The following is a 17,706-nucleotide window of genomic DNA, read 5'->3' as shown; positions in this document are numbered from 1 at the left end:
AAACAAATATAAGATATAGGAAAACTGTTGGGGTTTCTGGAGCATTTGTTTTCCTTCTGGGTACTTAAACATCTTGGTTGGTTTCCTGCTCCAATCTGGTGCATAACCCTACCCGACAAGCTAAGCAATTCCAGGTGGAAGAGATTTCAGAGCTTGACATTGGCTCTTCCACAGTTAGCCCATCTGCAAGTCGTCAAGCCTCCATGCAATTAACTATCTTATTTACAGCTGTAATGAAGCAAAACTCAAGGATTTAGCAAGTATTGCTGATATGTGTCTGCCTCTTCCTTGCACTTGCTTCCAAAAGCTGCTTTGTTTTGATTCAAAAAAGGAAAAAAAACGCAAAACATCTGCTGTTTGTCCAAATTAACTTAAAATAATTACTTTTAATTTAGATAAAGGATCTATTTTCTTTCAGTTTCAAGGTTTCACAGAGTTGTGCTGCCTACTCATTTGCCAATGGCTAGCATACTCATAACATTGCAGTGAAATCAAGTGAATTGGCCAAGTTTCAAGTTCTGATCCAAGGTCAATGATACATTTTTGGCAGTACTTCTTGACAGGAATGTCTCCTTGTGATTTTTTTAAACGTCTGATATGGAAAGACCACAGAAAAGATATTAAGAGTACCTTTGAAAAAAAAGGAGGTAAGAGGAACATGTAAAGACAAAAACTTTCCCCAAATGTTAAGGGCCAAGAATTGTTCTATCTTAATAAGTGGGGGTTGAGAATAGGCAATACAAGTTACTAATTAAAGAGTTCCAATAAAAATATTTTGAGATAATTAGAATTTTTAAGAGAGTCCATTTTAAAACTGAGGTCAAGCACTCTAGGAAGGCAAAAAACAATTACTAAAACACATTGAATTAAGCATGTCTCATCAGAAATAATGTTCTGAAAGCAGAATTTATGTAGCAAAAATTCTTTAAGTCAAAAATGCAACATCTAGATTACCTTTATATACCCTAAAGTGTAGGGCAGGACACTCTGTACCAGTTTCCAAACAAAATAAAAGACAGAAACAAAAAGATTAACTAACCGAGCCTTCAAAGACATTATCATAAATATTTTCAGTTCCACAAGTAGGACAAGGGCATTTGAATTTTTCACAGTCCTTGTATTTCTCTTCATCAGTCAGCTGTGCTGGACCACCAAGTAGAGCATCAGTCTCTTCATCTTTGTGATACTGATGAACTCTAAATTGAGTGGAGTCAAGTCCTATCAAGCAAAAAAAAAATTGATTATTCATTCAAAATGAAATATCCCCAAAGTAAATTCTCTCAAAAGAATGGTTTTCAAATTCTATACACACAGGTAAAACCATTTGAACTCAAGATCACGAGGACAAATGGCTTCTCGTAAGAGATTATGAATCAACCAAGTAACAATACAATGTAGAAACACATCACTGGACATATTGGCTCCAAAGCAATTTATAGGATGCTTTTCTTTCTAGTTACACTAAAAAGTCTAATTATGCTGATATTAAGAAATACTCAAAGTACAACCATTAAAAAAGGAAAACAGAACAAAATTCCCATAAAAAATAGGTACACTGACATTATGACTCCTTCTAATGCAAGCACAACTGCAAACCTAGATATCAAAGCAGTGGTCGATTTCATCTTGGCTCAACAGTTAAACAGTATGTATCTTGCAGTCTAATTCAGTGGTTATAATTAGTAGCAGCATCTGGACAAAGTGCAACGTCTTTTTTTGTATGTTTGGAATTCATAAACTTAAAACATGTACAAAAACATGGATCTACATATTCCATGTATCTACACATTCTACAGTTCTACACACCCACGAAAGTTTTGAAACCAAATGTAATTTCTATATTTCACGTGAAACAACACAATAAATAAATGAATGCATAGTTTATACTATCTTGTTTCCACAAACTGAAAGAATTGAAACATTTTTTACCAATTTAATTTTCCCCTGTTCAAAGCCTGTCAAATTTTACTACTTGGATTTATATTTAAAATTCAAACTGCCATATTTTCTTTGGTCACTCATCAGGTGACACATAGTAAAGTTCTTGAGGAAAATGCTTTCAGAGTAGCAAGGTGGCAAACAAAGAGTAGGTGACTGAGTTCTCTCACACACAAATGGAAGTGTCACCATCCACACAGTTTAGAACTTCACATGAGATAATAAAAGAATAAGCCGAGTTTAATCATGTTCACTACAAACACTAAATAAATCCTGCCTGAACATAACACAAAGTAGCAAATGGACACCATTTAATCCAGACTATATTCACACGAAACACACACTCATGCTACACATGAAGTGAATAATCATACTTCATAGAAATTAAAAGTATTTCCTAATATGACAGCATATAAGAAAAAATTTTAAATATTTTTCAGAACAATCCATAGAATAAGTGATATGTTACTGTGATATATGGCACTCGCCCCATGCCAAGACTATCATTTGTAGTTCACAAATGATCTGCCTCCTAGAGAAATAACAGATAAGCAAAATATGGATAATACATACCCTCATATTTAAAGAGGGCTGAGAAACTGAATGTGAGAAACCACATTCATAAGTGAGGTTGTTTGTTCTCTATAGTAACAGATAAATGCACCTAATTCATTAATCTCTAGTTGTAAATACAAGAGGATATTCACAGAATGTGTTGATTAATCTGTAGTTATGAGAAAGCAGCTTTAACTTTTCTGACTGTATAATTATTAATCAATTTCCAATGCTAATTTTAACTTTAAAGGAAGGGTGGAAGACAGTTTTCTAAAAGGCAAGATACTTACATGCTCCCAAAACAAAGGAACAAAGCTATGGTGGTTGTACATATCCACAATTAACTAGGGGCTGTTCCTCAGCCCTCCTTTATCAGCCCTGTTTCACTTGGCACACCTGAGTACATGGAGGAGCACACTGGTCGCTAGCCAGCCTTTCACCTGCCTGCCCTACCTCCTGACCTGATGTATTAACCAAAAATGGACATGCTCTATCTTGCTACTTACAGAGGAACACTCAACAAATGTCTGACTGTGAGGGGCAAAAAAGAGGTGTTATCCAATATCTACTCTAAATGTTGACTTCCACAAATAACTGTTAACTTCCCATGGCAAAACTAGGCCATCTGGCCTAGTTAATTACTTCAGATTTATTCTCGAGCTGTACTGTTTCAGGGGAAGAAGCTTCAATCTTGTATTCACTTAGCTATGGTTCTTGTTAAATTTAAAAAACACAAAAGGAAAATACAGAGTAATTAACTTCAAAGTATTAAGCACACAACAGTCTTTTTATGTGCTACTTCAATACAAAAACATCATCACAAAAGTGGTTTTCTTGGAAGAATTATACATGTAACAGGCAAACTGAAGAGGGCTTAAATTTTTAAAGTAGACATACTATGCCATGTTTTTTAAAAAAAGAAAAAAAAAGATCACAAATCCTTTTAGAAAACCTAAAAACAGAGGGTACAGCAAGTACCACATTTATTCAACACATGAAGTAATTTAACCAAATTCTCATAGGATATTTCAAAGTTTTAGTCAACTTGAAAGTTTCACTGCTGATAGCAGAACTTATTCAGCCTGGCCTCAAATAGGAATAAAAGTATCTGGTGCTGCCACCTAGAGGTAGAGATTTTGAATTTTAAGACTGCAAAATAGCCGTGCAGCATAAAACTCCCTTTGTGTGACAACCCAAAATTAAAAGCTGTCAGAAATGCCGTTAAAGCACAATCTTTACCATCACACTTGCCCTGCCTGCATATATGTTCTGTAATTAATATTAAACTGCTCACAGTGTGTAGCCATATGAAAGCTCAGCAAGAGATGTAAAACTGAATTCCAAATTCCTTACCTCTTCTACCGACAGCTTTCTCTGAACAATTGGTTTAGAGAAACAAACTTTAAGCCCTGTTTGAAAAAGGAAACTTCCACTTCTACTAGACTGCTTTTAGGTGACTTGACTCATTTGGGCAGGCAGAAAATAAAGGAAGGAGTAACCTGAATGGGCTCTGGAAAACCAGTTATCTGGCAGAAGAACAGCTGTGATTTCCCCGCAATAAGCAGAGATGATGTGATGTATGCTTTAATTCAATACTGCAACTTGTAGTGATCAAGTCACTTGTGCTGAGATGGGAGGGACAGAAGAGGTAGTAGAATGAAATTAAAATACTGTCATTTATAATTAGAAAATTTCTAGGATCTCACATTATTTTGGCAACAGGATCAAAGCTCTCAGTTTCAAAGGCGTATTTATAGAAAGTAGCATCACAGGCACTGGGGTGGGTGAGTCTAGCAGTACAGTTTTTACTTAATATCATCAGTCTTAATCACACAATGTAACATTTGACATATTATTTTTTCTACTCTTATCTTTTTTAAAGCATTGTAGACTACTCTTATGCTTTGAATGTTCATTTATGTCCCTTCTAACATATTTACATTGTTTATAATTCAAGTCATATATTTATGAAGCATCACAACATTAAATATTTCTCTTTTCTTCAAAAAAAAAAGCCAAAGTCTCAATACAACTGAAAATAAGTGCAGTAAAGCCAGTTAATTACATACTTTCGAGCACATGGGAAAAGGTAAAATCTATACAGATGAAATTCCAAGTGAGAAAATGAAGTAACTGGCATCCACAAGCAGTTGTTTGTAGTAAGAGTCAATTGAGATACTAGGGAAGCCAAAAAATACCCTTGTTATTGCTATTCTTTAATGAAAATTTATCTTAAGAAGTAAGTCATTTTTCACTTGCATAAATCTAGACTTACAAGTATCTGGACTTCCTAGAAAACAACATATAAAATGCAAATTCAGTATTAAAGAAAAATAGTGAAAATTTAAAGGGTTAATGCAATCTCCTTAAACAGCTGTGTATAAAAAATGCCCAGTTTTATTCAAAATAGGTGAAAAACAGGTTAATGGATATTAACAGCAGAATGATCTAGCAGCAATACTACTCAGCAATGAAAAAGAATGGATACCAATACAAGCAGCAAGAGTTCAAAAAATATTAAATGAAGTCAAAGAAGCTGAACATAACAAGTACATACTGTAGAAAACCATTTACATACAATTATAGACTAGGGAAGACTCATCTATGGTGAAGAAATCAGATGGGTGTTGCTGCTGAGGGAGTGTTGACTGGGAAAGGAGAGAAAGAATGAAGTAGTCTGAAGTGATGGGAATGTTCTAAAAGACTTTATGGCATTTCATGATAAAATATGTAAATCCTATTTTTTTAAAAAAAACGTGGACTAGGGCCGGGCGTTTGGTGGTGCACACCTTTAATCTCAGCACTCAGGAGGCAGAGGCAGGCGGATCTCTGTGAGTTCAAGGCCAGCTTGGTCTACAGAGCGAGCGTCATGATAGGATCGAAAGCTACACAGAGAAACCCTGTGTCAAAAAACCAAAAACCAAAACCAAATCAAAGAAAAACAAAACAAAAAAAAATGTGAACTAGGAGATATTCACAGTCTGTTTCCAAGGGGATCATGTTTAGGACATGTAAGAAATGCCTGCAAATCAATGAGATGAATATAAATCAATAGAGGAGATATTTAGCTGACCAAGAAACTTGGAGAAAGGCAAATCAATCATCAAATGCGAAGTAAAACCACAATGGTATGTATGCCACTACATAAGATGAAGAAGAGAGAAAACACCACGTGCTGTTAAGAATACAGTTTGTAGGGTTGTTAGATCCACTTTAGAAAATCTGAAGCAACCACTGACGCTGAAGTGGCATGTATACAACGGCCTAGCAGTAGTGAGTACACACCCAATAGAAATAAATGACAATGCTTAACTGAAGACATGTATAAGAATTCTTCAAACAGTGCTATTCATAATAGCCCAGAGTGGGACCAACCCATGAACATACATACAGGAGATATAATACAGTGTGTTATGCATGCATACTCATACAATGCAACACTATGTAAAAATTACCAAAAGTACAATTACACAAATGAATCTCAAAAACATAATAAAGTAGAAGTAGCCAGACACAAAGAATAAAGTAAAAATTCATATAATATCCCCAAATAAGAAAAATTCTTCTGTGTTAGAAGCCATAATACCAAATTTCAGGGGGTGGAAGATTGTCTCTAGGAGACAGAAGAGTGCTTCCCGGGAAAAAGTAATATATTGTCTCATGACTACACAGCTGTGTGTTGAGGTGAAAATTTAACAAGCTGTTCAGTTAGTTTTTGTTCTATTTTCTGTGTGCATGTAAAACTCCAAGAAAATTTACACTTATGAGGTTAAAAAGGTGAATACTAAGTATTTCTTATGATAGACCTATGGCTTATCTCAAAGTCATGACTAGATATAAAGTATTTTTTAGAAAGATGCATAAAACATCATCTGGGAAGTAGTATTAGCAAAACATAAAATAAAGTGAAGTAAATATAAATATGGTTAAGTCTTTAATCCAACTAACAATTTACAGGAAATATATGGGACAGAGGAACGTGTTTAATGATACCACATCAATGCAATGAGGAAACTCTAGAGCCACAAAAAATTTTACGGTATAAAATCTTCAGTTTCTTTCATAAATAGTAAAAATAAAACAATGAGAAAAAAAGAAATTTAACTATCACATGGACCTAGACTGGTTTCCAATTCAAATACTGAGCTTTACAAAACAAAGCACATTTACAGGATGAACAGGGGAATGTGGAATAAAGTAGTGGAATTGTAGGTTTTCTCTATCCCTCTCTGTCTGTCTGTCTGTCTGTCTGTCTGTCTCTGTCTCTGTCTCTGTCTCTGTCTCTGTCTCTCTCTCTCTCTCTCTCTCTCTCTCTCTCTGTGTGTGTGTGTGTGTGAGAGAGAGAGAGAGAGAGAGAGAGAGAGAGAGAGAGACAGAGAGAGAGATGATAATAATGTGGTTATGTTGAAAGAGAAAACTGATGTCATCCCTAAATGCAAAATAAAACACTTATAGATGAAACTATAACATTCATATCATGGTAATTGGAAGAGGTAAACAAGAAGAGTAAGAATAGCAAACCAGAGTTGATGAACAATGAAGGTGAGTGATGACTACCCAAAGGCTTAATCAAATAATTCTAGTATCATACATATTAAATTTTCCATAACTTTTAAAATACCATAAGTCCAATTTAAAATTAAACAACTAACTGAACAAACTTCAGACAACCTAGCGTCCAACACTAGAAAAGATCCTCCATAATCAAAATGTAGAATTTCTACATATTTAAAAAGATGCAACAGCTAAGGGCTGGAGACATGTCATGAAACATTCCATAGTTCGGTCCATACTCACAAGAAATCTGGTTTTATACAAAGACTCTGGATTCTTTAGAGCTCAGTAGCACTATCTCAAAAGATCTCCATTTGCAGCACAAACACAGTGACTTACAACCAATTAATTCTCCAGTTCTAGGGAGCTGACACCCTCTTCTGTCTTCTGCAGACACCATTCATACACACATGTGTGCATGGGCACACAATACACATAAAGTAGAATTCTATCTTTTTTTCAATTTTAAAAGAAACAACATAAATCTCTGGGTACTGTTTTGGAAGAGATAGCTCCCAAAATCTCAATAGAAACAAATTCCTAATTGGCAACATTCATGACTTCAACTCAAAATGTTTTCAGTCTTGATGCCACACCTGAGTATGAATTTTAAATTAATGAAATGTGCACAGGTTGAGTATGCCTTATCTGAAATACTTGGGACCAGAAGTGGTTCAGAGTACAGATCTAAAATTTTAACATATTTGCATATACATAACAAGATTTCTTGGGGATAGAACTATAGTCTAAGCACGAAATTCTTTTACTTTTCATATAATTCTTGTATACCTAGCCTGTACCTAATTTTATTTAATACTTTCACTGTACCTGAATTTTGACTATCACATGAGAACACACTATCTGTCACATGAGGGCAGTTGTGGTATTCTCCATCCCATAAGCCAGTTTTTTGTTTTGTTTTGTTTTGTTTATATAAAACAGAAGGAAAAGAGCAGTTAAGGAACTACTAAATCATTCAAAGTAGGTTGGTAGGTATCATCATGCCAGTTAGTGCCAAAAGGCTTCCAATTGTGAAGCATTTCAGATTAGGGATCCTCAATCTATACACTAGCCCAGAAAAACCCTTACAAGTACTTTTATTCCTTCATGTAAACTCGAGAATAGATAAATACTTAATGCTAAAGAAAATTTAGAAGATAAAATATCATAAATTAAATAACAGACCAATGATTGATTACCTACCTCACAAAAAGCCCTCTGTCTTTCAAATACATTACTAACTGGGGTAAAGGGAGGCAAGCAGGATTCAAAGCTTCTATTCTATTAACTTAGATTTTAATAAGCTAGTAATTGTTTAACTGCTTCCTTTTTCTGATTTTTATACAAACTTGGGTATTTTTTAACAATAAGCTTCAACATTTGACAGAAAAGAGGAACCAACAATCTACCACTTTAACCTTTCTTGTCTTATTTATACATATATATTTAATATAGTTTAGTATGATGCATTCAGTTTTCTCTTTACTATGTTTTATCCCCTTTTCTATTAGCAACTTTTTATAGTGCTGAGAACAAATCTATGATCTCTTACATGATAAGCAAATGTTCTACTAGAGCTATGACCACAACCCTATGTTTTGTTTTGTTTATGGTTTACTCTATTTTCTTAAGATAGGGTCTATGGTGGTTTGAGTAAGAATGGTTCCCACAGGCTCATATGTTTGAATACTCTGTCCTCAGTTGGTGAAAATACTTGAGAAGGATTAGGAAATTTAGCCTTGAAGTCTCAAAAAATTCACACCATTCTCTGTATGTTCTCTGCCTCCTGCTTGTGGACCAAGATGTGAGGCCTCAGCTTCTACTCCCGCTGCCTACCCCCATGCCTTTGTTCTGCCATCATAGACTCTAGCCCTTTCAAACCACAAGCCCAGTTAAACTCTTTCTTTTATAAGTTGCCTTGGTCATGATGTCTTATCACAGCAGTACAAAAGTAACTAAGTCAGGGTCTTACTATGTATAATCCAAGCTGGATTCAAACTTATGGTTCTCATGGTTGAGCATTCAGAATGGAAGGATTTCAGAAGTATGTAATAAGCACAAGCAACACAGTTGTAATTATTTGGGGTATGCTTAATTTAAATGATCTTTTAAAGAAATAGGTACAATGTAAACAATTCAATAAATCTTCATTTTCTTCAGAAGTTCTAAGTGCTAACAAAGCTGGAATTATGAGTTCCTACTACAGTGGTTTTCTAAACTGTTCTGGTTCAAAGTTCCTAGAAGCTTCACGGCTCACATTATACTGTATACAGAACATCATCAGTAATGGCTATCAGTGTTATGAGTTAATGAAAGGAAACATCTTACAGCACTGATATGCAAGCTGTGCAACTGATATCCTTATAGAGGTACCCCATCAAGTCCCTCCAAGTTCTCAGAGAGTAGTAGAGGTAGTAGTTGAGATATCATGGGTTATTCCTGTGGAGATAGTGGCACACAGGTCATTCTCATGATGCCCTAAATATCTCGACATTCATAAATTCTTCCATGAAGACCCCAGGTAGGTAGGTGTGTTCTTCACTTTGCATAATTTTGATAACTTTTTATTGTACATCTTTTGGAAACACGCTGTGATGTATACTATACATCCTTACAACAGTGAAATCAACTAATCACTTGGCCTGAACTAATTAAAAGAACCTATAGTTCTACCTCACCTTTGTATCCTTCACAAAGAATACATAATGCTGGGCACAACAGGCCTGACATTTGTTCAATGAATACAAAAGCAGATTAAACAGGAACAGGAGTTACTGGATAATGAACTAAGGACAGAACCCCAGCGTGTAAAATGAGGTTCTTACCAGCTATCAAGATTTCCCTTAATACACTACCATCCATCTGATGCTAGCTTTTAAAGTTTATTATTAATTATATGATAGAAAATGTGAAGCTTGAAAATGATGACCACATATAATGCTCTTTTAAGAGCTTAATCATGAAAAAAGACAAATCCCTTCACAAACTAATACTTGAGGCATTTGCCAATGACACCACTGTTTTACTCTCAAGTGCATGTACTTTGTTCTATCCCCTCCATTATATTTTTGACGATATACTTCCTCAAGAGTGCCAAAAGCACTCCCAAATATCGCCAACTTACTATTGCATTTATTTGTAGAAAATTACTGGGCTCTGTCAATTCACAAACACTAACTTCTGTAACATGAGTGGCATGCACCATTTTATTTTATTTTTTGAGACAAGGTCTTGTTATGGAACCCAGGCTGGCCCAGAATATGCAGCAATCCTTTTGCTCCTTCCTGGCCAGTGCTAGGATTTACAGGTATGCACTAACATGCCTAGCTACTGGCATTTTACAAAGGAGAACCATATGCTTTCAAGTTTAACTCATGAACACAAGGGATTATGTTCATTCTGCCTTGTCTTAAAGCAGTATTTTCAGAAATTAAATTCTCAGTTCACATTCTTCAAATGTCAGTAATTTCTCAAGACCCATAAAAAATGCCCAGAAAAACAATCTTTAAATTCTATCCTTGACTATAAAACAATGTACTTTATAGCTGTTGAAAAACTCATTGTTCACTGGAGAAAAAGATTAATATAATGCTAAGTACTATTATGCATGAAATATAAATATACTGAAAGATGAAACTCTAGGATGAACTTTTAGATCATCCTTATCACTAGTCTGGTTTGCTAGGAACAGAAGACTATTTTGATATTTAAGCACATTGTTGAGTATTTCATCCACAGAATATAGAGAGCCTTCATTAGAGCTAGAGAGAGAAAGAAAAACCTACAGTCTGGAGAACAAAAGCCAAGAGTTCCAAGTTTTAGTGACCATGTTTCCCATGGGGCTATTGTATAAGAGGAGTAATACTATATTTTTTTCCTATTCACAGATAAAAAAAGAGTAAAATTTTATTTTATTTAAGTCCAATAGCAATAATCTTGCATGGGTTTCAGAAAAATGATACACATTTTATAGTGGGATAATGAAAACCATTAGTTATTAGAGAGAATAAATCATTCTCTTTCAATTCAACAGACTTATCCACTCATTCATTTAATAGACTATCCTCTTTCTCCTTTTTCATTAAAATGGTCTTCCCATACAGAACACCTGACCATGCAACATGCCACCAGACAGACTTCAGGAGGCATCTTGATGGGAGAGAAATAGAGAATTTCCAAAGTGAAGCCACGGGATAAAACCAACACTTGATGCTTGCCTTTCATTTCAAGGAAAGTAGCATAAAGGCAATAGAAAAAGAAAAAGGCAGTTGAAAAATATACTCGCTCTCGACAAAAGAGACTTAAAAATAAAAAATTCACGAACTTAATAATTTTCTTAAATGAAATTATACCATTATTCCTGATTTCTTTGTACTAACTAGAAGGACAAAGTATCAAACTTCACTAAAGTTTCGACACTGTTATACATTTCATTAATCAAAGATAAAAACTACATTAAAAGCAAGAGAATTATTTTATGTCTGTGATTAGGCAGTTGGAGGGCTTATATTTCATGTATACATTTGTACACTTCAACTTATTTAACAGTGTCGGTTCACTAACTGCAGTTTTTTTACATAAAGAAAACAGATTTAGAATTTTAAAAATAAATTACAGTAATTTTATGCCTACAGCTTGCACCTCTTAGAAACCCCATAACCCCTAACACTCCCCTTACTTTGCCACTACTTCCACATCTCCTCCCTACCCCTCACTAAAACCACAAACTTGTACAAGAGAACTGGTAATGGGGGGCTCAAAGCCCCAAGTGAAAAGCCACCTTAATTTTTCATGTGGAATGGAGAAATAATGGGTACCAATGAAAACACAGTTCCTTAAGAGAGCAGAAGCAAATGCCTACTGAGATCTGCATAGTACATTCTAATGTTTCCCTTGGCTCTTCACGGTTGATACTTATTAATACAGAACCCCGCACGAAGAAAAAGGGAATAATAAAGGGTTCAAAGATATATTACTGGTAGGGCTAGTAATGGAGAAGATGAGAGAGGAGGAGACACAGGAGAGAAGGGTGGCTATATAACTGACAACAACGTCACACATTATTGGTGTTAAAAAACATTATCAAGAGACCAAAAGAGAAAAAGTTGTTGGAATGAGAAAATAGCAGCACTTTCTTCATGGCTCAAAAGCAAACCTTCCACTGGCTTCAATAAGCTATATGGCTTGTAGGAATGATGTCCAAGACTGATAGATGTCCTCTATAGATTGAAATCAATCGATAACATGAACTCTCCAAAGATGGAACTCATTAATCTGCTAGGAGAGCTTTGCAAATAATTTACTTAAACTGGATTGATAAGTTGTCATACTTATGATAATATATATTTATATAAACAAATAATAGGGAGTAAAACTGTCAAAAAATAAAAGGTTAAAAAAACTCTAACCACTAAAGAGGCTTGAGGTCCATGGTAGAGTGTGCACTTAGCATAGCCAAGGCCCTGAATTTGACACCCAGCATCAGGAAAACAAATCTGCTCCTTGTGATCTTAATTATGACATTCAGAATGAAAAACAGTCCAGTTCCCTCCCAGTATAACCAGTCTTGACAAACCAAGTAAGTCTCAGACATATCCACACAGGAAGGTTTCATGACCCTTTACTGTCCTGCTATTTTGATGGAACTCAATACTCTGCACTTCCTTCTATTAAATCATATTCATTCGTTTTTATTATTATTTTAATAAATGTATTTACTTTATATCCCAGCCACAGTTTCCCCCTCTCTTCCTCCTAGTCCCTCCCCCAACCACCTTCTGTTCCTACCCACCCCCAATAGACTCCTCCTCCTGTTTCTACTGAGGAAAGGGCAGGTCTCCCATGGATATCAACAAAACATGGCATATCAAGTTGCAGTAAGAATGAGCACCTTCACATATATTAAGGCTGGGCAAGGCAACCAACCCAGTATGAGGAGTGGGTCCCAAAAGCCAGTAAGAGAGTCAGAAACAGCCCCTGTTCTCACTGCTAGGAGTACCACAAGAGGACCCAGCTACAAAACTGTAACATATGTACAGAGTGCCTATGTCAGTCCCATGCAGGCTCTCTGGTTGTCAGTTCAGTCTCTGTGAGCCCCTATTAGCTCAGGTTAGTTGCTTCTGTGGGTTTTCTTATGGTGTCTTTGACCCTCTGGCTCCTACAATCCTTCATGCCCCTCTTCTGCAGGATTCCCCGAGCTCTGCCTAATGTTTGGCTGTGGGTCTCTACGTCTGTTTCCATCAGTTGCTGGATGAAATCTTTCTGATAACAATTGGGCTAGGTACCAATATGGTCACAGGAGATGCAAACTTGTACAGCCACTTTGGAAATCAATATGATGGTTTCTCAGAAAACTGGGAATTAATCTACCACAAACCTGAGCTATACTACTCTTGGGCATATACACAAAGGATGCTCAGTTATACCATACCATAGGACACTTGCTCAACTATGTTTATATCAGCTTTATTCATAATAGCCAGAACCTGGAAACAACCTAGATGTTGCTCAACCAAGGAACGAATAAAGAAAATGTGTTACATTTACACAATGGACTATTATTCATCTGTTAAAAACAAGGACACTAGGAAAGTTGAAGGCAAATGGATGGAACTAGAAGAAATCGTCTTGAATGAGACAACCCAGACAGAATGAGAAAGACAAACATGCTATGTACTCATTTATAAGTATATATTAGCTGTAAAATAAAGGATAACCATGCACAATCCACAGAACCAGAGAGGGTAGGTAACAAGGAGGGCTCAAGGGGGGACACCCAGATCTCCCTGGGAAGGAAAAATAGAAGAGACTTCATGAGTGAACTATAGGCAGATGGGGATGAAAACATAAGAGATCAGGATGCAGAGGACGGAGGGAGAGAGTACTGAAAGAGACTACTGGAAAGGGGGGCATTGCAGGGTCAGATAAAAATCTGATACAAAGGAATCTCCCAGATGACCCCAGCTAAGATTTCTACATATAGCACATACATAGCCTAAAATGGTATTCATTCTTAAGATGGGGCTTTTCCATGTGCCCACCATTTAGGTTCCCTGCCACTAGAAAACTCAAAACAAAATGAAGCAACAACAAAATAACCCAACAAGACAGTTTGCCTTTGGAGCAGCAGGTTACTTATTAAATATCAAATGGAAAAACTGGGAGGACTATGAGGATTCAGTGGGAAATGTGTAGACACAAAGTGAAACCGAGAGGGTGTGAAGGTGAAGCATATCCATACCATCTCACTCTGGTAAAGAACATCTTTCAAGCCTCTTATGCTATTTATTGCTAAGAAGCAAGTTAAGCATAGTGGTCAGGAAAGAAGCTTTATTGTCACACAGAGCTCAGTTAAAAATCTAACTACATCCTCTTACTTACTAGTTATATGATAAAACTACCAGATACTTCACATAAGCTTCTTCCTCTATAAAATGGAGCTGTAATATACCTATGTGAAGCTGTCACAAAGACTGAATAAGATATGGCAAGTACTTATCACAGCAAACAGAGTAAGCACTCAATGTATAACAGAAAAAGATGAGGCTAAAAAATCATGCATCTATAGTCTCCTCCTCCCAGCTGAGGATTTATAAACATCATCAAATACAACTCAACTTGGAGAATACATTATATGATTATTTTGGTAGCAGAATTTTATCTTCCTAATTATGTTTTGCTTAGGCAAACGTCAAAGATGAGTTTCCACTTCCAGATCAGACACTGATGGGATAGTAGGGATGGGGGTGGAGGGATTGATCTCAGAAACACACTCAAACAGGGGCAGGATGGAATACATGTGATTTGATAATGAGCTTTGGAAAATCCAATGACATGCCACAAAGACATAGTGAGTACTACCTAGGCATAAATCCTCTGGACTGAAAGAAGATGGACATATTTACAAGGAAACCTGAAAGTAGGGTGGCAGGTGGCTACACCATCATGTGCTGAGCACTCCCTCTGCCTCAAGCCCTGTGCTAAGCATAACACATACATCTTATCTCTCTCTCAGAGCAATTATGTTCTATCACTCACAAAATAAATCAACATACAGAACAAGATTCAGAGGCTTGCTAATATCAAAACCAACATTTAAACGAGATCCCAGTGATGCCAACATCCTGTGACATTCCTGCTAGACATTTTAGTTAAAATGGAGGAAGACTTTTGCAACAAGCAGAAAGAAAATAAGCAACACATTATTTAGAGAATGCACAGAGTAGGAGTGAGGTTAATACAGGTTGGAGTTAAAAAAAAAAAAAAAAACTAGTCTGAAACTGTCAGAGCTAACGCCTATGAAATGTCAGCAGCATTAGTTACTTGATTTTTGGAGAATGAGGTAATATCTAAGGACTTTATTAAGGAGTACATTAAAAACATTCAGTTTTGCTTATGACAGAACAGAGCAGGGACCTTAAAAGCAATGTAACTATGTTCTGGTCGCCTAAAAGTATAATAAGGGATGTTTAAAAAAATTTTAAGCAAAGATGGCAATAATAATAACATAGCAAAGGGGTGAAACTGCAAAAAAAATCAAAGAAACATTAAGGTCTTAAGGTTATCGGCCACCTCCTGGGATGATGACAAATTAGGAAACAGCCAATTTTTAAAGAAAAACAGTGAGTCTTATTTTAGAAGAATTTAAAGTAAAAAATAAGTGTTACAAAGTCACATTTTCTGATTTTATACCAAAACACATTTAAACAGACAAGATGAATAAAAAAGCAAAATATTATCAGCCACCTTATTAATGAAAGGTCACTAATTAGATCTTTAACAATTTAAGCCCATAGACCATATTGATACCTAAAATGCTTTCCCCTCTCTGCACTCACTTAGTATCACCTGTAGAGCAGGCACAGACTTACAAAGATTGCTATTTGTGTGTGGAGTTCACATTCCAATGGGAGATAGGAACCAAACAACTATAAAAACTAATAAACAAAGAAGTAACAGACACAATCCTGAATCTACAAGCAGGGATCCTAATAATTACAAGAGGACTATGCATCTCACTACTACCTTATGAGGGTTTCCATGTGTTTGAGTCACTTACCTAGCCACAATGCAATGAGCACAGCATCAATTCCATCTATTGGCTCACAGATCCGAGCCACAACAGGGTGGATCTGCTGGGCCAAGTAGTATTGGGTGTCGATAGTTAAATTGTCCTGTTTCTGCAGCTGCTCAGGTGCATAGGCCCTCTGAGTTGCAGTGAGATTTGACCCATCCTAACAGAAGACATGGTAAAGTTGTGAGCAAACAACTTAATAATCACACATTACACTTGCTTAATCAAATAGAAGGACAACAGTTTAAATTTTATCTGCTCAGTTCCAAACACCAAGAATCATTGCCCTATTGAAAATCTCACATGTATCTTAGAGTAGAAAGACCAAGAATTTCTTGGTCTCAATCTTACCCATTGCCTGAGAATGTAAATCGAGTGTGTTGTGTTCTTTGCTGTCAGAATATGAAACCAGTAAGTAAGATAACACTAGCTAGATTATATTATTCTACCTGCCATGAAAAAAACACATTGAAAGACTGGTGACAATTAGTCTACTGAGAAAGGCTTTTAAAGGCAAGATAATAAAAGAATAAATAATACTTCTTTATTCTGTTAATGCAACGACTTCTACCTATAATTCCAGCAATAGAAGCACCCATCCTTGCCCCAAATGAACAAGTGGAAAGCTAAGGGATTAAACCCCAGTAGAAACAAGACATAAAAGACTTAAGACAGAGGAGTAACAGTAATGCACAATCCTGGTAGGGTGGTTAACTTTCACTGTCAACTTGATATCAAATTGAGTATTAGTGAAACAGCCTTCTGAGCATGTCTGTAAGGATGATTCCAGAGATAATTAAATGAGGTGGGGAAACCAGCCCTGAAAGTAAGCATCACCATTCATTGTGCTGAGGTTCAAGAACGACTAAAAAGGAAAAGAAGGAGAAAGCCAGCAGAACATCTGCCCACTGTCCCCTGTTTCCTGGTTCTTGGACCACTGAAATGTAAGTATCTTCACTCTCCTGTACCAGAGAGTAAAAGGAAAGCTGGCCCCACTGACATGCCTTTCCCACTGTGATAAACATGTATCCTTTCCAACTGTGTGCTAAAATAAGTCCTTTGTCCTTTGTCTCTATCAGGTGTTTTATCACAGGGACAAGAATCTACCTTGAAAGCATCAGTGCTCAAAAGTCAAATTATCTGACTAGTGGAAGGGATATGACTTGTACTATTAAGCTGGCTCCTCCTCAAACAAATAAAGGTGGGCTAGAGACTCATTTCAAGAGCTATTTCTTTTACACCATAAAATTAAAGTTGTGAGATTCTATGTAATTAGCCTACATACAGCTCTATGGTGATGTCACTGTCATCTGTGAATCAAAAAGTTATCCTTCTACTGGACCAACATCCAATGACTCACTCCACTCTTCCTCTTGACTGAAACAACAGAATTTAATATTCAGACTAGTAAATTATAACTATTCACAGGGCTCAGCTGCTCTGCAGAACTGATTATAATGTGAATCCTATTCTTTCTCTCCTGCCACAATCAGTCTCTTCGAAGCTCAGCATCCAGCTCAAAGCAGAGGTAACCCTTCCATTTCAACTAGACCCAAAGCAGGGCCTTGTCTCCCAGATTGTGTTCA

General features: G+C 36.2%; 1 protein-coding gene across 4 annotated transcripts in view; it reads right to left on the bottom strand.

Moving 5' to 3' along the window:
* Positions 1-17,706, bottom strand: part of Pola1 (DNA polymerase alpha 1, catalytic subunit) — a 309,461-nt gene that overhangs the window by 152,485 nt on the left and 139,270 nt on the right. For all 4 annotated transcript variants that reach the window (XM_027431877.2, XM_035450313.1, XM_035450314.1 and 1 more), the window contains exons 32-33: positions 16,106-16,280; positions 1,040-1,218 (exon numbers count right to left, since the gene is read on the bottom strand). In XM_027431877.2, coding sequence (XP_027287678.1) covers positions 1,040-1,218; positions 16,106-16,280 — 354 coding nt within the window. The remainder of the gene's footprint in view (positions 1-1,039; positions 1,219-16,105; positions 16,281-17,706) is intronic.

The sequence above is a fragment of the Cricetulus griseus genome, chromosome X (assembly GCF_003668045.3).
Source record: "Cricetulus griseus strain 17A/GY chromosome X, alternate assembly CriGri-PICRH-1.0, whole genome shotgun sequence".
Classification (NCBI taxonomy): Eukaryota; Metazoa; Chordata; class Mammalia; order Rodentia; family Cricetidae; genus Cricetulus; species Cricetulus griseus.
The sequence above is the reverse complement of the archived record's forward strand: the minus strand, read 5'-3'. Positions and strand labels throughout refer to the sequence as shown.